Genomic DNA, 21209 nt, shown 5'->3' with positions numbered 1-21209 from the left:
GTTATAGATTATCTGATAGTACCTGGTTCTCTACAACTGCTCTGCAAGCAATCATCCTGAGAAATCAGTAAGAGCAGGATGTACATTTCTTCTGTTTTGTATCAGCTAAGATAGACTAGAGGAGGACTGGTCCTCTAACTTCCACTTTATGTTGGAGAGCCACAATATTTCCTGCAGAGGCCTTCAATTGCCTAACAAGATGTCCAGAGCTATTCCATACCTACCTACCTACCTACCTACCTACCTACCTACCTACCTATCTACACACACACACATACACACACACAATCATACAGCTACATTCCCACTAAAAGGAAAGAGAAAATAACAGCAAAACCTTTCCCTCTCAGAAATCTTTTGCACAATTGCCGTTTCTCCTGTGGATGTTAGAAGTACAAATGCAATTTGTTCTTGTTCTCCAGTGACTTCTAATAACCATTATTTTTCCTTTCTTGTTTCCCTTCTCTTTTCTTTGCTATTTAGTTTCCTTTTAGCACAGCGTATTTAGATTGTAGTATAGCTCTGCATTCAATTGTTACCAGTCATAGTGTTTAAATAAAACTCAATTTTAAGAACAACAAGTTAACAACAAGCTGGGAGTCAAATGTGGCTGATGTGCAAATGAATTATTAACTTTAGAATTATCTATATTGAATATTAGCTTGACTACAAAAGGGAAATTATTAATAATGCTCTGCTTAGGAAGAGTGCATTTTTTTTAAAAAAAATGCAATTCTTAAAAAAACAAATTTGGTCATATAACCATAAACCATATTCCATCAGAATCACTGAATATATATGTATGGTAGCTATGGCTACAACCTCCTCTATCTAAGCTAATATTAGAATTAAAGAAGATTATAATATATTCTCACCATAAGTCTGCACATGGAGTAGAGGACACTGAATAAGGTTTCCAAGGCCATAATACAGTCTTCTGTTCCATTCTCACCCTGCCCATTTAGAGACAAGAGAGTAATTAGATATTTTTATTTATTTGATTTGATTTGCTCATATATTTTAAGCAAATAGCAATCAGTTTTGAATAAAATATTAATTCCATCAAAAGTATCTGTTTTTTTAAGCCACTTGGATTTATTATTTCTCTAAATGAAGCAACATGAAAGCAACTCAAATTTTAAAAATGTCATGAATTGTGAAAACATTTAATTTACCTTTAACCTCCTACGATTCATTCTGACATACCAGTTGGTTAGAATGTCTACAAACTTAACCAGTCGAGGAACTACTGTGTACAGTCTGTAGGCTAAAAATTAAAGGGAAAAAATGTATAATAGTTTTCTTTTTCATTTCAGTCTCTTTTTCTCATAGAATAGTTTGGTTAATACTGCAACCATTTTGTGACAAAAAAATTAAAATGTAGGAAGCTATTTTTTAAATTTAACTTTACAAATCTGCTCCCAATCCCAGATTCATACTTGCATTAACTATCATAATAGATATGGTTACATACCCAAAGCTAATTTTTGCTTGTGCAGTCTCTGGGAAAATATTCCCCTGAGTTCCTGCCGAAACCAAAGCATTTGCAGTTTCTTTATTGATATCTATGTTGCAATGAAGGGATACTCACAGATACACACACACACACACACACACACACACACAAACACACACACACCACTGTTAGTAAGACTTTAATCAGTAAGACTTTTGTGATTAAGCAAAAGGCAGAAATAATTATTTCAGCAGCAAATCACATTTTGGGATGGATTTCTACTTTCTGCATGTGACTGATACAATATCCCCCCCCCCCAAAAAAAAAAACTGCACAATTTCATTCAACATTCAACAAACTTGTATATTCTTAGGCATAACCAGACTGAACAGGCATACAAATCACCAGGCTAATTTGTTGCTGAAACACAGAGAACATGTACGCACCTGCCATCTCAGCCCTGAAGAACTGAATCAGTGATTGTGTGAAGGAAAGGATCCATTTGTCCATGATGTTGTTGCTTTCTATAATTGTATTCTCGTTGTAAAGGAATTCCTTCGCATCTTTCTATAAACATGGATAAAAAAATAAACCAAGAAATATAGTTTTGTTGCATGGAAAATATTCTTAATTAGAATTTTTGGGGGCTTAGCCAAGGGTTGAAAACTGGCACAGATTTTTGCAACAAATATACATAAAAATGTGATTCCTGATTCTTGCAACTCAAGTAGAGCCAGTAAGAAATTTCACTGTTCTTGGGACAAGTTCTTCTATATGCAAACAACTGCAGATATCCTGTATATCTGAGAATAAAAGATATCCCTTGAATGACATTCAAAAGCACGGTTTACCTTAAAAATTATACAATCATGCCATGCTAGGAGAATAAAATTTTCTATATGGTACCATCAGTTCAAATAGTTTGGCAAGGATATCATATTAGATTAATAAATCTAGAGACTTTTAAAACTGGTTTCATGAGAAATAGATCCTCTCAAGGTTCTTATTTAAGGACTTTTCACTCCCACTATAACATTTATTCATAAATAAATTATTTTAGTGGCATAATTGCCAAAGCAAATCATTTATACAAATACATTTTCTAGGCAATGAGCACAACTATAATGAGACCAGAATTTTGGTGGCAAAATATAGTTCAGTAATTTAATAAAAGAAAAAAAAGTAAAATATTAGGGCAAACTGAGCTGCTGTATTATGAACAGTGCCTGGGGAAACTCAGAAATAGCTGGTTAATTATAAAACTCTGAAGATCTGGCTGTAAAGGTGACTGCTAAAAAAGTAAAGCAATTTTGTTTTCTACTTTTTGAAATCTGCTGCCTTTATTGCAAGGTCTCCAAAGTTATTTTGAAAGCTCAGATATTGTAAGAGGTGTATAACTACAAGCTGCTCAAATGATCAATTTCCCACAAGCAATACTATGTATTTGAGAATATATCTGTGATAAAATATTCCCTACCAAATAAACATCTGTTAGTTTCTCTGTACAATGAATTTTCTGAAATGTAATAGTAGCTGAGAGAATAGATTAAATTTTGCAACAGACACAAACATTCATTATACCAGGAATCGTCAACCAAGTTGTTGAATACAGTGAAGCCTATATTTCATTTCTTTCTGATAGATATAAACAGTAGTTGTTGTTGTTGCTGCTGCTGTTGCTATTAAATTCCAAAGATTGATCCCAGGGGCAGAGAACATATACCTATGATATTGGTGGGATGAGGAGCAATTTGCCATTTACATGTCTTGTTGGCTTCTCATCATGACAATAATTTTCCTTTATGATAGTTTTTAAAACTAAATTCATCTCACTGGTTATTACAAAAGATATTATAAAGCTATGCTATTTCAAAGATGGCAAAAGTATATCAATTAAGGAATTTGATAAAGAAAGGGGTTTAAATTCAGTAGATATACAAAAATTTCGGCCCTCCAAATTTGGATCATGAAGTTTCAGAAACTTCTGAAGACCTTGGTGTATTATTATATTTAACCAATCTAGGCCACAAGTAAGTTTAAATTTAAATCCTACAATACTTTATTATATCTGTGCATAAGGTTACAGCCTAAAAACAATTATTCCAAAGCCATACTCTCAAGCAACCGAATGAACTACTTTTAAATCCAAAGTACCACTTCTGATGTCCTGCTCTCAGGGGTGCTTCTATTATTTAGATCATTGCAGGTACCGTATGCTTTCAACATTTTGGTGATGAAAAAAAAACATCAGGAACCTATACAAATTGGTTTATAAACTCACTTCAGAACTACCTTGCTTAGCAACGGAAATGTTGTGATTGTAAGTTGAGGACTCCCTTTAAAGGGTCTAAAAACCAAGTCATATTAGGAATAATAAAAGAAGTGGGCATGCTTAAGAAAAGAAGGCTAGATGGCTGTCTATAAAAATCTAAAAAAAAATGGTCCCATGCAGGAGAAAGGGGACTTAAATATCTGTTGAACTGAGAGCAAGACAAGAAATTTCCTGACAGTTAGAACGCTTAATCAGTGGAACAACCTGACTCCAGAAGCTGTGAATGCTCCAACACTGGAAGTTTTTAAGACGAGATTGGACAACCATTTGTCTGAAATGGTATAGGGCCGTGGTGGCGAACCTATGGCACGTGTGCCACAGGTGGCACACAGAGCCCTCTCTTTGGGCACACATGCCATTGTCCCAGTCCTAGGCCTTCAGCTGGGTTTTATAAAATCTTTTCGCTTTAGACCTCCCCCGTGTGCAAAAAAAAAAAGGTTCAATCAATCAATTTCAACTTCTCACGGGAAAAAAAAGATCTCGCAAAGTTGGAATTGATTGATTGAACTTTTTAGTCCCACCCCAGTCTGCCATTACCACCACAGCCATGCCTACTCAATGGGCCACACCCACCCAATGGATCACGCCCACCCGGTACCCAACGATACATGGAGGTTTTTAAGAAGAGACTGGACAGCCACTTGTCTGAAATGGTATAGGGTTTCCTGCCTAAGCAGGGGGTTGGACTAGATTACTCCAAGATCCCTTCCAACTCTGTTATTCTATTCTATTCTATTCTATTCTATTCTATTCTATTCTATTCTGTTCTGTTCTGTTCTGTTCACCATCAGATTAAAATTAAAAGAAAAAAATTAGTATTATAGAATATTAGAAGACATTTTAACTCTCACTTCTGGAGGCTCTCAGCTGGAGACTAGATGGCCATGTCAGGTTGGGTTTTGTGGATTCCTGCACAGAGTAATAAAACCAAGTCTGGTAGTACCTATTCCAACTAACATATTTTAGTTATTTCCAACTAACAAATAAGTTTACATGAACTGGATCCCACTTCATCAGATGCATAGATATACTCTAACATGTATTCCTTCCTACCACCATTCAATGAAGAAAGTAATGCATTAAGTGACTTTTTGGGATCTTCAAACTCATGCGTTCAGTGATTTTACAATTCTTTACTGGTTTTTCATTTTCTAACTAGCCTTCATTGTTATTTAATTTATGTTCCTGGCCAAGAGTTCTTCTTAGACATACAAGTGGCATTGGGGACTTGGTGCTTTGCTCTGTTAACTTCTCATTCACTTTTTTAATTAGATATATTTGAAAATTTGAACAAGTATTCTGCTATGCCCCAACAGAGATCACCACAGTTACCACTATTAAGAACTCATCCTTAGCATCTGACATAAAATGTTTAAAACAGAACAGACTATTAAAAGCAATAGTCCCAGACTCAAGTATATAATGTTGGTTTTACAACTGGGTGGATCTAAATGTAGATCTCCATATACCATGTCTGATATTCTAATCACTGTGACAATGGTTCCAATAAGAGCAAAGCTAAACTACATTTCCATTTAATTTTAACACCGTGCTGATGAATATTGAGTGTGGTTTGATGAAAATAAGTGAAGAAAACTGCCCAAAGCCTCTGGGAGCCAAAGGGAATATAAACATGATGATGATGATGATGATGATGATGGTAGTAGTAGTAGTAGTAGTAGTAGTAGTAGAAATCATTAAATATGGAAAGCAGATAGTATTTAAAAATTCCCTTTAATAATGCCAGAAACATCCCCCAATGTGCATTCATTGGCTATATATGAAAGTTTTATACCTTGAGTTGCAGAATGACAACATTCTGAATCAGAAAGCGATATGCGTTATACCAGGGGAGGAAGACATCTTTCAGCACATCTCTTACACCTTCTTCCTTGAATCTTAGATTTTCTGCTCTTACCACTGGAGAATTGATAAGATATAACCTATAGAAGCAAATAGAAATATAGAGAATTTTTTTTTCTGCTATCTTATGTTCAGCAGCCACTTTAAACATCTGTACTTTAACATTCTGACAATTCTTTAACTCATACCCAGGAAAGATAGGTTGATGTTGCTTAGCAACTTTGTTAACATGCAATGTTCCCTATTAAAATGGCAGCCTTAATCAATGGCGTTAATCTAATTGCAAGCCTTTTTCACAAAACCTAGCGACATAAAAAAATATCAGCATTCATAGAGCAGCCTGATAGACTGATATTTTATTAATTGCAATCCTATTTTATCTGCTGAATGCAACTTTAGAAATACATTTGAAAAGACTTCGTTCTCAACTCACTTTCATTCATTTCACTCTTTTCAAGTATTTTTTTCATATTTTCAGACAAAGCTTTCCCCAGCTTGATTTTTTCCAGACACACTCCCAGAATTTCCAGCTAACATAATTATGGAAGATTACTATGAAGACAAATTTTAGCTAAGATTCAAAATATTCTTAATAGCTAAGATACCAAGGCATATCATTGATTCAGAAGATAAACTTACTAGTCGTGTTCACTTGGCAGAGCTGACCCAGCTATCCTGTGTTCAGTCAACTGATTCATCTCGGTGCATCAACAACATGCAATCTACAATCCTCAAGATAATTTTGTGTATTTTTTTCTAATTTTCTACTACTGTAAACTTATATTTTTAAAAATAAAGAATTATTACCAGCCAACGTGGCTGTTAGCCATGCTAGCCCAATACATCCTGAGGGCATCAGAGACTCACAGAAATTAATGAGAACAAGAAGAGAAGACCAGCATATTCGTACCTCAGTGCATCAGCTCCATAAGAATTTACAATTTTTGTTGGATCTGGGTAATTCTTCTTTCGTTTGCTCATCTTTTGCCCATCACTAGAAGGGATTAAACATAGGAAATGTAACAAAACACACCTTTTTAGCAGTTTTCACATAAATTCAACCACCCATGAGAAATCTGTTCAACATTTGGCAAAAGACAAGAAGCATCTCTATTTTAAACGTTGATAATGTGCTGCAAACTACAGATGGAAAAAAAAAACCATTACTTTGGCAATCCATATTTAATAGTGTCATTACCAATTTTATTTTCAGTTTATTTTACCCCTCTGAAATTATAGTTGAACTTGAATCCTTTCTGAAGGAACTGTTACTTCAGTCTGAGGAGCCCAGTGAATACATAGTTTATGACTCCCACCCTCTTGACCTTTTGCAAGAGCCTGAAGACCTGGCTCTGCCAATCAGCTTGAGGCCCCAAGGGGGGGGGAGATACCATCCTGGAGATGGTTGATCAACTAACAGCAGTTCCCCCCTCCCTCCTCCTTAAATGCTGCTCCTTTCCTCCCCATCTTTTAGTTTTAGTTATAATTTGCATTTTCATTACAATTTTATTGGATTTTATACATTTGTATATATGTACATATGATTTTAGCTTAATGTTGTAAGCCGCTCACAATCGCCTTGCAGCAAGATAGGCAGAAACAAAGTTAATAAATAATAATAATGACCCCAAGGATTACCCATAGAAAAACTTTCAACGTAGGCAGCAGAAATTTAATAAGGAACAAAAAATATTATTATACTTGCCTGGCAAGAACTAGGCCATTTACAATTACATTTTTGAAAGGAGGCTTTCCAAAGAGCGCTGACGATAACACCAGCAAAGTGTAAAACCTGGGGGGGGAAATGATACTAGCTGACTCTAGGCCAGTTTTTGACAAATAATATACTTACATTTTTGTAAACTTATAATTTTAATTAAGTCAAGCCAATTCTTTATCGTACATTTGAAAGCATGGAGATATTAAGAATAATCTAACTCTTCGTTGCCCAAAATATGAACTTGAATTATTATTTTCCAATTACTGGCTTCCAATATACATGGATGAAACATTTGTATACGTTCACTATAAATAATATTTATATATTTATATATTTAAACTATTGTATTCTACCCATCTTATGTGAGTCAGGAAGCTTGTCTGCCATCTGGAATAATATTCACCCAGAGATCCAGATGGCTTCATCCAAATGCCACTGATGCTAGGCAGGAAGATAATAAAACTATAACTACCATATTCTCCTAGCTCTGAGGCAAAGTGAAGTTCAGCCTATTGGATTTCTTTAGTTATATGTTGTTTTGGGGACCATTCATCATGCTTTTTTGTATTTTATATTTTTAAACTGCCCAGAATTATTGGGAGTCAGGCAGCCTATAAATTGTAAATAAATTAAAAAACAATCCCTATCCACCATATTACCATGACTGAGGCAGGCTGTTTACTTTGGCTCAGAAAGAAGATACTTTTTTTTAAAGAAACAAATTAGTGGGAAATGCAAATGGTCTAAACAACGGTGCCCGTATAGACAGCCAACTTGAGAGGGGTGAAATTAATTCTTGTTGCTTGCCTAGTTAAATGTAACCTTTGTAATGTGTAGATAAGATTTCTCTTTTATTTTCAATACTTGTCCTCTTATCTCCTCCCCTAAACTCATCTTCAATTTTATTTTCTTCTTTTTTCTATCAGTTTATCTAACCCAGGGGTAGGCAACCTTGGCTCTTTTATGACTTGTGGACTTCAACTCCCAGAACTCCTGAGCCATGGAATTCTGGGAGTTGGTCTACGAGTCATAAAAGAGCCAAGACTGTCTACCCCTGGTCTAACCCATCACATGATTTCCTTTTCTCCTCTTTCCTGTTTCTGTTGGAAGGAGAAAGGTTTTTCTTATAGTAATCTTTAAATGAGACAAGACTGATAAAGCCAGATGTCAAACCAATTCATTGTATGTATTTTATTTTAATTAAATGTCTCAAACAGATGTTAAGACTGGATTTGACATTTTTATTCATTTTTACTTAGTTTTCACAAGGACCTGGGAAAGGTAGATGTTGTGTGATGGTGTTAAATATATTGTTGCAAGAAGTGGAATGGTATAGGGTTTCCTGCCTAAGCAGGGGGTTGGACTAATCAGTGGTGGCGAATCTATGGCATGCACTCGGAGCCCTCTCTGTGGCCACACGTGCCGTTGCCCGAGCCTTGCCTCCCCGACCCCCTCCTCTCCAGCAGCCCCCCTGAAGGAGACTCGCCCTCGAGCATGGCCCACACGGAGCAGCGCAGCCAAGGACATGGCAGCTAAGCAGCATAGACAAGACTCTGCCCTCACACCCCATCATGCAGTTGATGCTGCAGGGCGCGGGCAGAGGGTGTAGCCGCCATAGCGCTACTGGGCTGCCTGGGTGATCTGCGGCGGGCCTTGGAGGCGGTGAGTGGTCCTGTGGGCAGGCAGGGCGAGGGATGGGGGGGGCAGAGCGGGGGTGGGCAGGGGCGGGGCCAGTTTTTGGGCATTCAGTCTCTAAAAGTTTCGCCATCACTGGACTAGATGACCTCCAAGGTCTCTTCCAACTTTATTATTATTATTAAGTTAAGCTACAAAGCTGCTTTTTGCAACTGACCAGTGATTTTGTCAATGCAATTGGTGTTTACACCACAGATGTTTTGATATTATTATTTATATTATTATTTATTTATTTATACTTCCTTTTGAAAATGTTGTCTTAGATTCAGGATCGAAGCAGTGCTATTTTAAGATAAGAATTCTCTACTACATTTATAAAGTCTTGTGTGGAATAAATAATAAAACTGTTACCATCCTCTGGTTTGGTCAATGCCTTCAGCTATGAAATCAGCAGGAAATGTTTCTTCAAATTCTCTCTTATTCTCAAACGGATAATGGACTTGGGCATAAGGCATACTTCCACTTTCAAACCAGCAGTCGAACACTTCTGAAACACGATGTAAGACACCTTTGCCACAGCATGAAGGGATAGTTATGTGATCAACACTAAAGAAAAAAATAGTAATAATCCAGTAACTGATATTTATTTCAAAAGTAGTAATGTAGCCCTCAGTAGAACTTTCTCATAACATTTTTCTCTAGTGTACAGATACTGTCAGTTTCGATGGTTTTATTGTTTCAATTAACACAGATATTGTATTATTCATACTGTTGATGTTTGTTTTTGCGGAAAAAAGCTGTGAATCAATTCATTGAAAACCGTGTTATTTAATTTTAATAAATAAATAAATAATGGCATGACAATCCGTAAAGTCAGCCCTAATGCAAGGCAACACTTGAAAAGAGCTGAGCAGCAGAGTTTGTGGGACTCCTTAAGAGGAAAAAGCATCAACTTCCTTAATCAATCAAGGCTAGGGCTTCTTGCAATAGGATGACTCCTTTTAGGTTTGCTCTTTGTCAAATTCTCTCTTTCCTGATCTGTATTGTGCTAGCTTCAAGTTCCTAGTTCCTTTTGACTTTCTGAGCTATGAATTTATCCCCAGATTTCAACCCTTAAGACTTTTTCTTAATATGACTTTTGTTGCAACACACCAATTCATTCCTGTTTGTGAGGCTTGAACAGGAATGATCACTGAAAGTTACCATGCTAGCTCATTCATACTAGAAATAAACAATGCTTCTCACTGAATCGTCTCTTTTTATATTTCATGAGAAGTTCTCCCCTGTGCAATCTTACACAGTTCAACTCAGGCCCAGAATCAATCTGTCATCCAATAATAATTATGAGTGGTCCACTATCAGGATATTATTATACAGGTTTTGTCAGAAAAATAGCCAAAGATTGAAATATTTATTTTTGAGGTGCAATTCTAAGCATTTCTCGCACTCTGCTTGTTTGAATTTATTTGAAGGTAGAAGCAGACTTCATGCAAGTGTTGTAGACTGGCAATGAATTAATCATAGAGTGCAAGAGTTTGGAAGGCATTTTTCAGATGATCTGGTCTCATCCACTGCCCAGTGAAGGAATCCACTACTGCAGCAGCTAATTACTATATGCTACCCAATATTGACTCGGCTGATCTAAAACAGAAGCAGGCAACCATTTTTGGGAGGAAGGCCATATTGTCCCCTCTGAATGGTTGGTAATAAGGACCACATAAGACGAAGGACAGGTAGATGCAATCACAGCATACAGTTGTTTTTTGAATCTATAAACTTACTTTTCCACATCCCTTATTATCAAATAACCATGGGAGTAGACAAAAGCTGCTTCTTCCTCCTACAATACCAATTTATGGAAAACCTATGGAAAGGGAGTCCAAACCTTCCACTCTCGTCCACTGATACGGATACTAACTTTTCTTCTATAGTGACAGCAGCAATTCCAACACCAGTAAGACTGTAATTAGCAAGAAGGAAGCAGTGCAGACGTAACTTCTGGAGGAAGGGGGAAAGTTTTTAATCTTGCCCATCTCCCTACAAATTCTTATTCATTTGTACTGTACAAGAGCACGAGAACGATTATTTTCAAACACTTGAAACACTTTCTCCACCAGTACATCCAAACTGATAAAAGGACACACCAAGGGTGAGTCATACATGATGGTCCATATATGTTCCGTAGTGAAGGTTGTGGGGTTTTTTTTTAAATAATGATTCAAAATGAACAAGTGATAAACTTGATGAATCTTTACTTGCTTCTACAATAATCACTAACCTTTCTCTGTGGAGATCAGTGATTTTCACTCCTGATAGTTCTTCCAGTTCTGCTACAGACCCAATACAAACCACCTGTCAACATTCAATATATTGCATATTTATTGATTTTTTAAAAAATAAAAAGTTCTCTAAATTTAAAGCAAAAGCAATGATTGCAAAATAGGAACTGATGTCATCAGTTTAACACCAGTATGTTTTAAATGTGTGTTTAATTTTAAATCTGAAAACATCATTTTTAAAAATCCAATGCTGCATCCTTTAAACGAGAATTATACAGGTAATCCTAGACTTACAACGGTTCATTTAGTGACCGTTCAAAGTCACAACAGCACTGAAAAATGTGACTTATGACCGTTTTTCACACTTACGACTCCTGCAGCATCCCCACACTCATGTGAACAAAATTCAGATGCTTATCAACTGACTCATATCTTTGACAGTTGCAGTGTCCCAGAGTCATGTGATCACCTTTTGCAATTCTCTGACAAGCAAGGTCAATGGGGAAACTAGATTCACTTAACAATCAAGCTACTTATCAACTGCAGTGATTCACTTAACAACTGTGGCAAATAAAGTCATAAAATGGGGCAAAATTCACTTAACAAATGTCTTGTTAGCAATAGTAATTTTAGGCTCAAGGACTCGAGAACTACCTGTACTGACAGTCTGCATTGACAAAGGCTGGCTAAGATATTAGCAGAAATCTCCTGTTGCAAAAGAGCCTATCCTCAGGCAAGACTCAGAAATTAAGGGCCCCAAAAGCCACTTACAGTTCGATTGCCTATCTTTATAAAATGGGTCCTTCAAGTCCAAACAATTTATACTAATACAAATCAACAGGAATCTCATCTCTGAACACGAGCAAGAAATATAAAGTATATTTATACTTATATAAAATATATAAAATGTAAAATATATAAAATATAAATATAAAATATAAAATCAAGTTATTTAGTTCATAAGGATAACCTAAAGATCATACTAAAGTTCGTTCTTGTATAGCCTTTTTTACATACCTCTTCAAAATCATCACTGACCCACAAAGGAATAGGTGTTCCCCAATAACGATTTCGTGAAATAGCCCAGTCCCGTGCATCTCTCAACCAGTTGCCAAACCGCTTCTCTCTCACAAAGTCAGGAACCCTAATCATTTAAAACAAAAAAATTCTTATTTATGCATGGTTATGTGTACATTCTCAACCGGGTTGATTGACATTTTCTGCTCATTTAAACCATAGTTAACTGTCAGGAGAAATCTTCTCTCCTACTCCTAATGAAATCTCATCCCAACATCCTCAGCCATTAAGACTTACATTTCTACCAACCTTGATTCTGGCCCCTAAGGAGCATTATTCCAATGCCCTATTTGTTGTTCTTGTACATATCATTTTTTCGTTGGTATAATCTACTCAGTGGCCTATCCTAGTTTCTTTTTTTAAAAAAAAATATATTTCATTTTTCCAATTTACAAAACGATAAACATTTTTTATTTTTTTAACAGTACTGTGTCATGTATCTCTTACAGTTATTTACATTTGTTGCTATACATTTTTATTTCTCTGTTCTAACTAATTATACCACTTATCTCATACCTCATAAAATTCTGTTTCTTCCTTGCCTTTCATTTCTAGCGTAAGCTTATACATCCCAGCACATTCTAATACAGTGCTTCTCAATCTTTTTAGACCGGCGACCCCGGTCATGAGCAGGCGGCGCGCATGCGCGGCAGCGCCCCCTGCGCGGCACGCATGCGCGACGGCGCCTCCTTGTGCGGCACGCATGCATGGCGCTGCCCCATGTGCTGCCCCTGCGTGGCGCGCGTGCGCGGCGGCCCCCCTGCGCGGCGGCCCCCTGCGCAGCGCACATGCGTGGCGCCACCCCCTGTGCGGTGCGCATGTGCGGTGCCGCCCCCTGCGCCACCCCCTGTGCGGCGCGCATGCGCGGTGCCGCCCCTGCGCTGGCTGAGAAAAAAATGGCGGATCGCGTTGTTTGGCGACCCCCGTGAAATGGTCGTTCGACCCCAAATGGGGTCGCGACCCACAGGTTGAGAACCGCTGTTCTAATATCTTATGGATAATCATATCATTAGCTGGTATATTTTCAAGTTTCCAGCACTGCACATAGACAATACGTGCTGCTCTTACTATGTGTACAATAATATATTGGAGTTGCTTCTTTATCTTTTGATTAATTATTCCTAATAAAAATAATTCAGCTTTAAATTCAATTTGTTCTCCTGTTATCTCCTGTAACCATCTCCTTATCTGTTCCCAGTATCTCCTTGCTTTAGGACATTGCCAATCTTGATTCTGGCCCCTAAGAAGCATTATTCCAATGCCCTATTTGTTGTTCTTGTACATCTCATTTTTTTCATTGGTAAGCGTGATCTTGTTCTGTAACCTGCTCAGTGACCCTATGCAAGTTTCTTAATGCATGCCTGAATGTTTATTTTTATCTCTTAAAAAACCCCATTTTTCAATGAATATTATATGAATATATTCAATGAATATATATTCAAATAATATTAAATAGTAATATTTAGTTTTCTTGGACAAGAATTCATTCGACATTTCATTTTATAAAATAAGGGTTTAAAATGCTGCACATTTTCTTGATTTTTCTATAGAATTTAGGTTAGGAGCTGTACGTATATTAAATATTAAAATTCTGTTGGTAGGTGTGTGCATGTCTATCTGCACGCATATAATTGTATTAGATGATTCAAGCAATTTAAAAAATCAGGTTTCTGACCATATTCATGCCCTAAGAGAATGTAATTGTCTTCAAAGATTTTAGAGCATGAACTTATTACAGTTGCACTCTTAATGCTGTCCTTAGGAGAATGTTTAAAATCACAAATGGAATAATGAATTAGGATAAAAGAGTAAATGAGCACACCACTAATGTGAAAAATGAACTTTGCAACCTTGCTGTTTCATACAATAGCTTTCTACTTCAAGATATGGATGGGTGGCATCTTCCTTTTTGAGTATATAAAAATATTCCAATTCAATTTGCTAAGTACAAATTCAGAAAGGAAACAATATAAGCAAAATTATATATTATTTCACAACATGGTTTATATTTTTTCAGAGTTTGAACATCCTTATTTTTTAAATCAAGCATTGAGTACAACACAAAAATATTAAGCAAAATATATAGCAATTGTATACCCTGCTCAAAGAGAAAACTCTTGAACAGCTGCAACATAAAACATAGAGAAATTCCCCATCAGGCACTGTAAAGAATAGATTGCTATTCTCTGATCAATTGATTATGTATTATCAAGCTGTTTTCAACTCCCAGCAACCATGTAGGCTGTTCTCTAGAAACAATCAAAAGGGATTTAATATACAAAGACATACCTGGATACAAAGTCCCACCAGCATCAAAAAAAAAAACCCAATGAAAATCCACACCATGACATGATTATTACAGCCATTCCCAGCTAATTATTTTTCCAGACTCATTTTCAGCCAGCTAAAGTTTCTAGAGCATTTTCAAAATGCAACTTGTTTCACCCATCCCAAAGGGCTCTCTTAGAACATGCATCTGTTCTATCTTAACAGAGCTTTTTTAAAAAAATCAATTGTGCTTTAAAATTTAGGGCTAGATCTTTCAATAGAGGTTGATTATCGCTTGTAAGGGCTGATCTAGTCTATTACCAATTTCAAATTATTGACGCATATATCCACTGCCATAGCGAGGTTTAATAAGAAAAAGTACAGCTGGGTATCATCCATGAAACCTTCCAACCTGCATTTCACGTGTGGTATTCTTATCTATAAACCCTGATTTATACAATTATTATAGTAACTTCTATCAGTTATTCTCAGACGTAATGAAATCACATGAATAATTTGATTCTTTCCATCTCGTTCATCCACTACATACTAGACTAAACTGAAATAAGGCTGTGTAGTTTGCAGTGCAGCATGGTGTGATTGCATGGTATGAACCTGGCCATCATATCATGGCTATTAACCGTAGTAACATGGTTTTGTTTGGGCACAGCCATTAAATGAATGTAGCCACTGTATTTTGTTAACCTGGTTTAACAAGCTGCATCAACTTAGCCACCTACTAACTCACTGAATATATTTTTCCAGGTCTTTCATCTCTCTCTCACCATACCCAGGAATATTACCTTGACTTTTAAGGGCTAGATCAAACAATGTCAGAAGCAACTAGCATGAGACCAAACTCTTCTGATACAAAATGTTACCTAGCCTGATAATGAAATACCTGCAGGAAAACAACCAAACCCAGAAAACACCATGAACGCACTAGTTCAGACATGTCAAACTCACGATGCCAAGTAACACCGCGCGACATATCGGAGCTTTTTTCCCCATCGCCGGCAATCAGGTGGGCGCAGTTTCATTGTGACACATTGAGCCCGTGAGCCGGCAGTTTGACACCCCTGCACTAGTTCAACCCTGAGCAACCTTTAATATATATATTATATACTGTATGGGCAAAAAATGTTTCAGAAGACATGCAAATAGGAGAAATGGACAGGCAAACCCTTATAATAATGAGCAAGAGAATCCCTGCATACAAGACTGACAGTGACAACCATTCAACTCTCTCTTATATCTTTTCTCCCTTTTTCCAAATACCATTTGGATCTTAAAATAAGAAGCTCCGGAGCCTACAACATGAAATCCCAGAAGGATCATAAACTCACAAGAACTCTTGGGAAATCTCAAAGTCTGGCCCACTTGTAAACCTGCCAGGAATCAGATATGTTTTTGAATTATATACCTAGTATATGAAATTTGACAACTAGACAATGTAAACTGATTTGCTGTACCCTTACTATGGATAAAAATCTGACATTGTAGCATTGGAAAGATAAATATATGGCTCCATTTATTCAATGGATTGAAGACCCGATTGTAGTTGTCACTCACAAGCAGATTGCCTTTAGACACAGACTTTGTGTAGATAAGTATAATGAAATATGAGTCACATTTATACAGAATACAATAGATTAAACAAAAAAAATTACCTTATCAAATAATTATGGTTACTGTATAGTTTACTTTTTACAATAATTAGCCAACCAAACAAGAAAACAGTTTTAAAAAAGGACTTATATTTACTGATCAAATTTTGCAAGTTTCTTAGCCCTGTGGGGACATATATAAAGAATTTATGAGCACTTCTGGTTTTATATCCCACCAGGAGATACTTTAGAAAAGTAATTATTATATACTGCCATCTAGTTTTACAGTCTTGTTATGGCTTGCTTACAAAGTGTCCTTTTGGAACAGTATAATCAGTTCTAAAGTATTGGAACATAAAATCTGTCCAGTTCAATCTGCACTCAGTTGGTGGGGTCCCTATTAGTCAACTCATCACTTACAACTTATTTTGGACCTTAAGGAGGTGCCAACAGAATCCAAGGTGTGAAGAACATTTTAGTTGTACGTTGTTACAATAAATCCACTTTTCCCAAAGTTTCACTGTATTTTTTTCCTGGTTTGTGTTCATTTTGGTCTTTGGATTTTTAGAGGAGGTACATACATTTAAACTGCATTAAAGGGAGGCATGTTGGCTAAAAATACAGGAAGCCCAATTTAAATAAATCACATTACAGAACTCTAACCTTTCTCAGATAATGGCACATCTAGGAAGCTGAGAACATTTTATAACAACTCTCCCAAACAGATGCTATTGGAGAAGTTTGCCCTTTCACAAAATGATTCTAATGGACAGCAGATCCAATGGAAAAACACCCATTAATCAGTAGGTCAACTAAAGTGCCTGTCCCTTTTTGTCTTTTTTTTTTCCAAGCCCTTTGGCAGCTTCAATTTATGCTTAGCTTTTCTTTTCTGGGAAGAAAGGCGCAATTTCAAGTAAAGGAGTGAACTGCCACCAGTTGTCATTTTTGTTTTCTAAGAATAACTATTAACTCACAGGCATTTTTGGAGAGAAAAATACTGGAGATGACACTTTGCTCTGGAGAATGGTAGCTTCATTTTAAGAAAAAATTACAAGAAACTTTTAAAACGAGAGTGGGCAGCCATACTGTTGGCTATTGAGATATCTCAGAGCCCGTGGGCACTAGGCTGAAAATCTCTCAGTCCTTCATGGTAGACAAGATGCTGCATAAACCTAAAATTATTCTGATTAGAGTGGCTATAGTAATGGAACCTTGCAAGTCTGAATAACCTTTTCTTCCTCTTTTATCTTTTTGTGACTTAGGAGATGCCAGTCTTAGTTGTTTCATAAGTCTCTATCTTTGTATGGGCTTAACCCAAATTTATCTGTTTGTTGCCTTGCTCCATCAATGTCTTCCTTAAAATTTTAGAATTGTAGGCACAGTTGTTCTTATGGATAAGGAAACAGAACTTCAGAGATGTGTCATTTATAAAATAAGCACTATTTATGTAAAGCATTTGTATATCATTTCTCATTTTATATATTCCAATGTGTTTATTCGAATTGCTTAAACTCACCATTTTAAAGAAATTATTTTTGGTTCTTTCTCTTTGACAGTTCTATTTAACTTAAGATTACAGACAAGTTGCACTTTGTTCCTTCTAGTTAGTAGTTAATTGGAATCTTGATTTTAGTTAACAAATTCCTAAATCAATATAAAAATAATTTTATAACAATGCAGTAGCTTATTACTAGAACTTACATTTATTCATTTTTAAATGATCAGAAGTTCATAGTTTGTCATAGTTTAAGATCAATTATTCCTAAATTTTAAAATATGTCAGTTCAAAAATATATTAGTATTAAGTTATCTCATTAAAAGCTAATTAGCAATTTAATTATGTTATAAAATTTGCCAAATCATATTCAGCCTAGTTCCTCAGAGAAAAACGCCTATAAGGAATAAAAAGGATTCTAAGAGACATTAAGTCCCAACAATCAGTAATTATTCTATAGTCAATGCAAGTATCATAATAAATTCCAAAGATTGACAAAATCCAGAAGTCTTTCGTCCTCCAGAGTTTTTATATTTAGAACACAGCAAATTACTCAAGCATCTTGACTGAATTAACAGACAATAGCCTTGTATCTTTACATGGTGCCAAAGTGGAACAAATTGTAGACATTTTGAGCATTCACAAAAAATGTGATGACATCTAGTCCAAACATCAATATACACACATTTAAAATGAATGTTTAAACATAAAACACATCTAAAAATATCATATTAAAATTAAAATGTGGAAATTAGTCTTTTCTGATCAAAGTAGCTCCCAAATCATAACCAAATAGATATAATTGTACATATCTCATAAAAATAGATGCTCATTAATTAAGGCCTTAATGACAAAAATATCACTTGCCAACAGAGAATATTTTCAAACCTTAAAATGTGACATAGATGCCAATTAACATACAAGATAGTTTAGTACTATTATTTTTCCCGTTAGCACATTAGCACTGCAGTCAGTATGAAAGGCTTTATTTTCTATGGATACTTTATAAAATCTTAGTCGTTCATCTTTATCATAAGCTAGTGAGTAAAAGTTGACACAAAGGATTTATTTAAATTTAGCTGAATAAAAAGTTTATATAAAAAAATCCTTCTTCCTTAATGTCATGAAGCATAAAGAAACTGCAATTTGATCTTCTTCCATTATTTTTCCAGATCCAAAACAAGCATTATGCTATAAGATTTGAACAGCAAGATATCACTGAACAAGTTCTAGTCAGTAAAACTACTGCCTTTATTTATTTCTCATATTTTTGATGAATAGCGTACACTTTTTTTATTAAATTATGAATTGTCAAAACAAAGATAGATTTTTACAAAGCTTGTTAAAAGACATCCTACTGGGCTTTCCCAAGTCAAGAATTCAACTGCACAAAATTAAAATAAGGCAAAGTTTAAATTCACTTGGTAATATACACATATTACATTCCCATGCCACTGACTGCCATGTAAAAAAAAGGGAGGGGAAGAAAGCAAGTTTTATATTGTTCCACAGGATGCAATATCATGAAAGTATTTTGGGGAGAGAGAAAAACCCTCCCTATTAACTTAACGCATGAATGTTGATTCACTGTGTGCAGATTGCAGACTCAGAATGTCCAAGCATTCCCTAGAACCTATGTTGTTTTTTTCTCCCACAATGTTCCAATTTGGATTTTGGGGGGAAGGTTCCTTATTTCCCAAAACATAAATCTTCCAGAACAAAAAATGGTTTGTGGTATTGTAATTGTTGTCTGGAGCCATGGTGGCTCAGCAGTTAAAGCTAATAGGCTGGATTCTAGACCTGAGTGCTGCATGACAGGGTGCGCTCCATTACTTGCCCCAGCTCCCACCAACCTAGCAATTTGAAAGTATGCAAAATGCAAGTAGATAAATAGGTACCACTTTGGTGGGAAGGTAACAGCCATTCCATGCATTTTTGTGTATAGTCATCCTGGCCACATGACCACAGAAAAGTCTTTGGACAATGCTAGCTCACTCCAGCTAAGAAACAGAGATGAGCACCCCCCCTCCAGAGATGGACATGACTGGTCAAGGGAAACTATTACCTTAGATCAGTGGTGGCGAACCTATGCACGGGTGCCAGAGGCGGCACTCAGAGCCCTCTCTGTGGGCATGCGCGCTGTTGCCCCAGTCCTAGGCCTTCAGCTGGGTTTTATAAAACCTTTTCACTTTAGGCCTCTGCCGCCGTGTGCAAAAAAAAAAAAAAAAGGTTCAATCAATCAGTCAATTTCAACTTCTCGCAGGGAAAAAAAGATCTTGCAAAGTTGGAATTGATTGATTGAACTTTTTAGTCCCACCCAGTTACCACCGCAGCCACAGCCACCCAATGGGCTACACCCACCCGGCACCCGGTGATGCGTAAGTGGGTTTTGGGTTGCAGTTTGGGCACTCAGTCTCTAAAAGGTTCGCCATCACTGCCTTAGATGTTGTCTAAACCTGAAACTCATTCTAATTCTTTTTAAATAAGACTGACTTCAGAAATGTCAAATGCCTATTTATTTGGGGGAATATGACCATTTATTAAAGTTATGTACCATCCATCACACTATAAAGCAATTCTTAACATCCTAGCATTCATCAGAATATCAAGGTGATATTATGAAACTGACCAAATCTTTCATTTATCTTTATGTCCAGTCTTTCTCTACTCTCCCGACAATCTCTCACAGGAACCATCTTTGAAGAGCTATAGGGTGGCCTTTATGAACTCAGCATTATCTATTGATTAATGCACCGCTTTCCTTCTTCAGAATCAGTTTTGTCAATACGTGAATAGTTTTAAAAATAAATAATGCATGTTGATGGATATATTAAGTCTGTACAGATATTATTTCTAATCTATGTAGGAAATTTAAAAGGAATGAAGGACAGAGAACCGATACCAAAATGCATCACTTAAACCCTTTTAAAATTCCTGCTAAAAAACAATTAAAAAGCACACTCATAAGAATATCAGGGTGGGGGAAATCAATGAACACCATGCCAACACAGAATTATCCTCAGACCTTAAAAGAATAAAGCCTGGTGTAATGTCATCACCTTTGGAGAACTGTGATTTTGTTAAAAGATTTTTATGACTTAGAACACATTATACTAATTAAGGCAGAAAAACAAGATGAAAGGAAATAAAACATGAGCTAAAAACCAAAGAATGACATCTGGGTACTTTGTGAGCTTATCATAATGAACCACTGGCAATATATCTTTAAACGGGTATCTGACTGCAACCAGACTTTAGATTAACTAGATATTTCAGCAATTCATTGTTAAACAGAAAAAAAAGAATAGATCACAGTACCAATAACATTGAGAGTTGTTTTCCAGCAATTTTTCCACCATGTGTTCCACACGAACAAACCAGCTTGGAACTGCTTTGTATATCAGAGGTGTATCTGACCTGAAAGAAATTGAATAGACAAAACAAGGTGGTTTTTTTTTAATTATCCTGCAGTCTGAA

General features: G+C 36.1%; 1 protein-coding gene across 1 annotated transcript in view; it reads right to left on the bottom strand.

Moving 5' to 3' along the window:
- Nucleotides 1–21209, bottom strand: part of IARS1 (isoleucyl-tRNA synthetase 1) — an 80168-nt gene that overhangs the window by 33018 nt on the left and 25941 nt on the right. The window contains exons 13-22 of the mRNA XM_039348239.1: nucleotides 21051–21149; nucleotides 12303–12429; nucleotides 11285–11358; nucleotides 9418–9612; nucleotides 7357–7443; nucleotides 6562–6645; nucleotides 5584–5731; nucleotides 1903–2023; nucleotides 1176–1267; nucleotides 876–953 (exon numbers count right to left, since the gene is read on the bottom strand). Of these exons, the coding sequence (XP_039204173.1) occupies nucleotides 876–953; nucleotides 1176–1267; nucleotides 1903–2023; nucleotides 5584–5731; nucleotides 6562–6645; nucleotides 7357–7443; nucleotides 9418–9612; nucleotides 11285–11358; nucleotides 12303–12429; nucleotides 21051–21149 (1105 nt within the window). The remainder of the gene's footprint in view (nucleotides 1–875; nucleotides 954–1175; nucleotides 1268–1902; nucleotides 2024–5583; nucleotides 5732–6561; nucleotides 6646–7356; nucleotides 7444–9417; nucleotides 9613–11284; nucleotides 11359–12302; nucleotides 12430–21050; nucleotides 21150–21209) is intronic.

Source organism: Crotalus tigris, unplaced genomic scaffold (assembly GCF_016545835.1).
Source record: "Crotalus tigris isolate CLP2741 ecotype Arizona unplaced genomic scaffold, ASM1654583v1 scf7180000018125.1543573, whole genome shotgun sequence".
NCBI lineage: Eukaryota > Metazoa > Chordata > Lepidosauria > Squamata > Viperidae > Crotalus > Crotalus tigris.
Note: the sequence above shows the minus strand (reverse complement) of the source record. Positions and strands in the feature narration are given on the sequence as shown.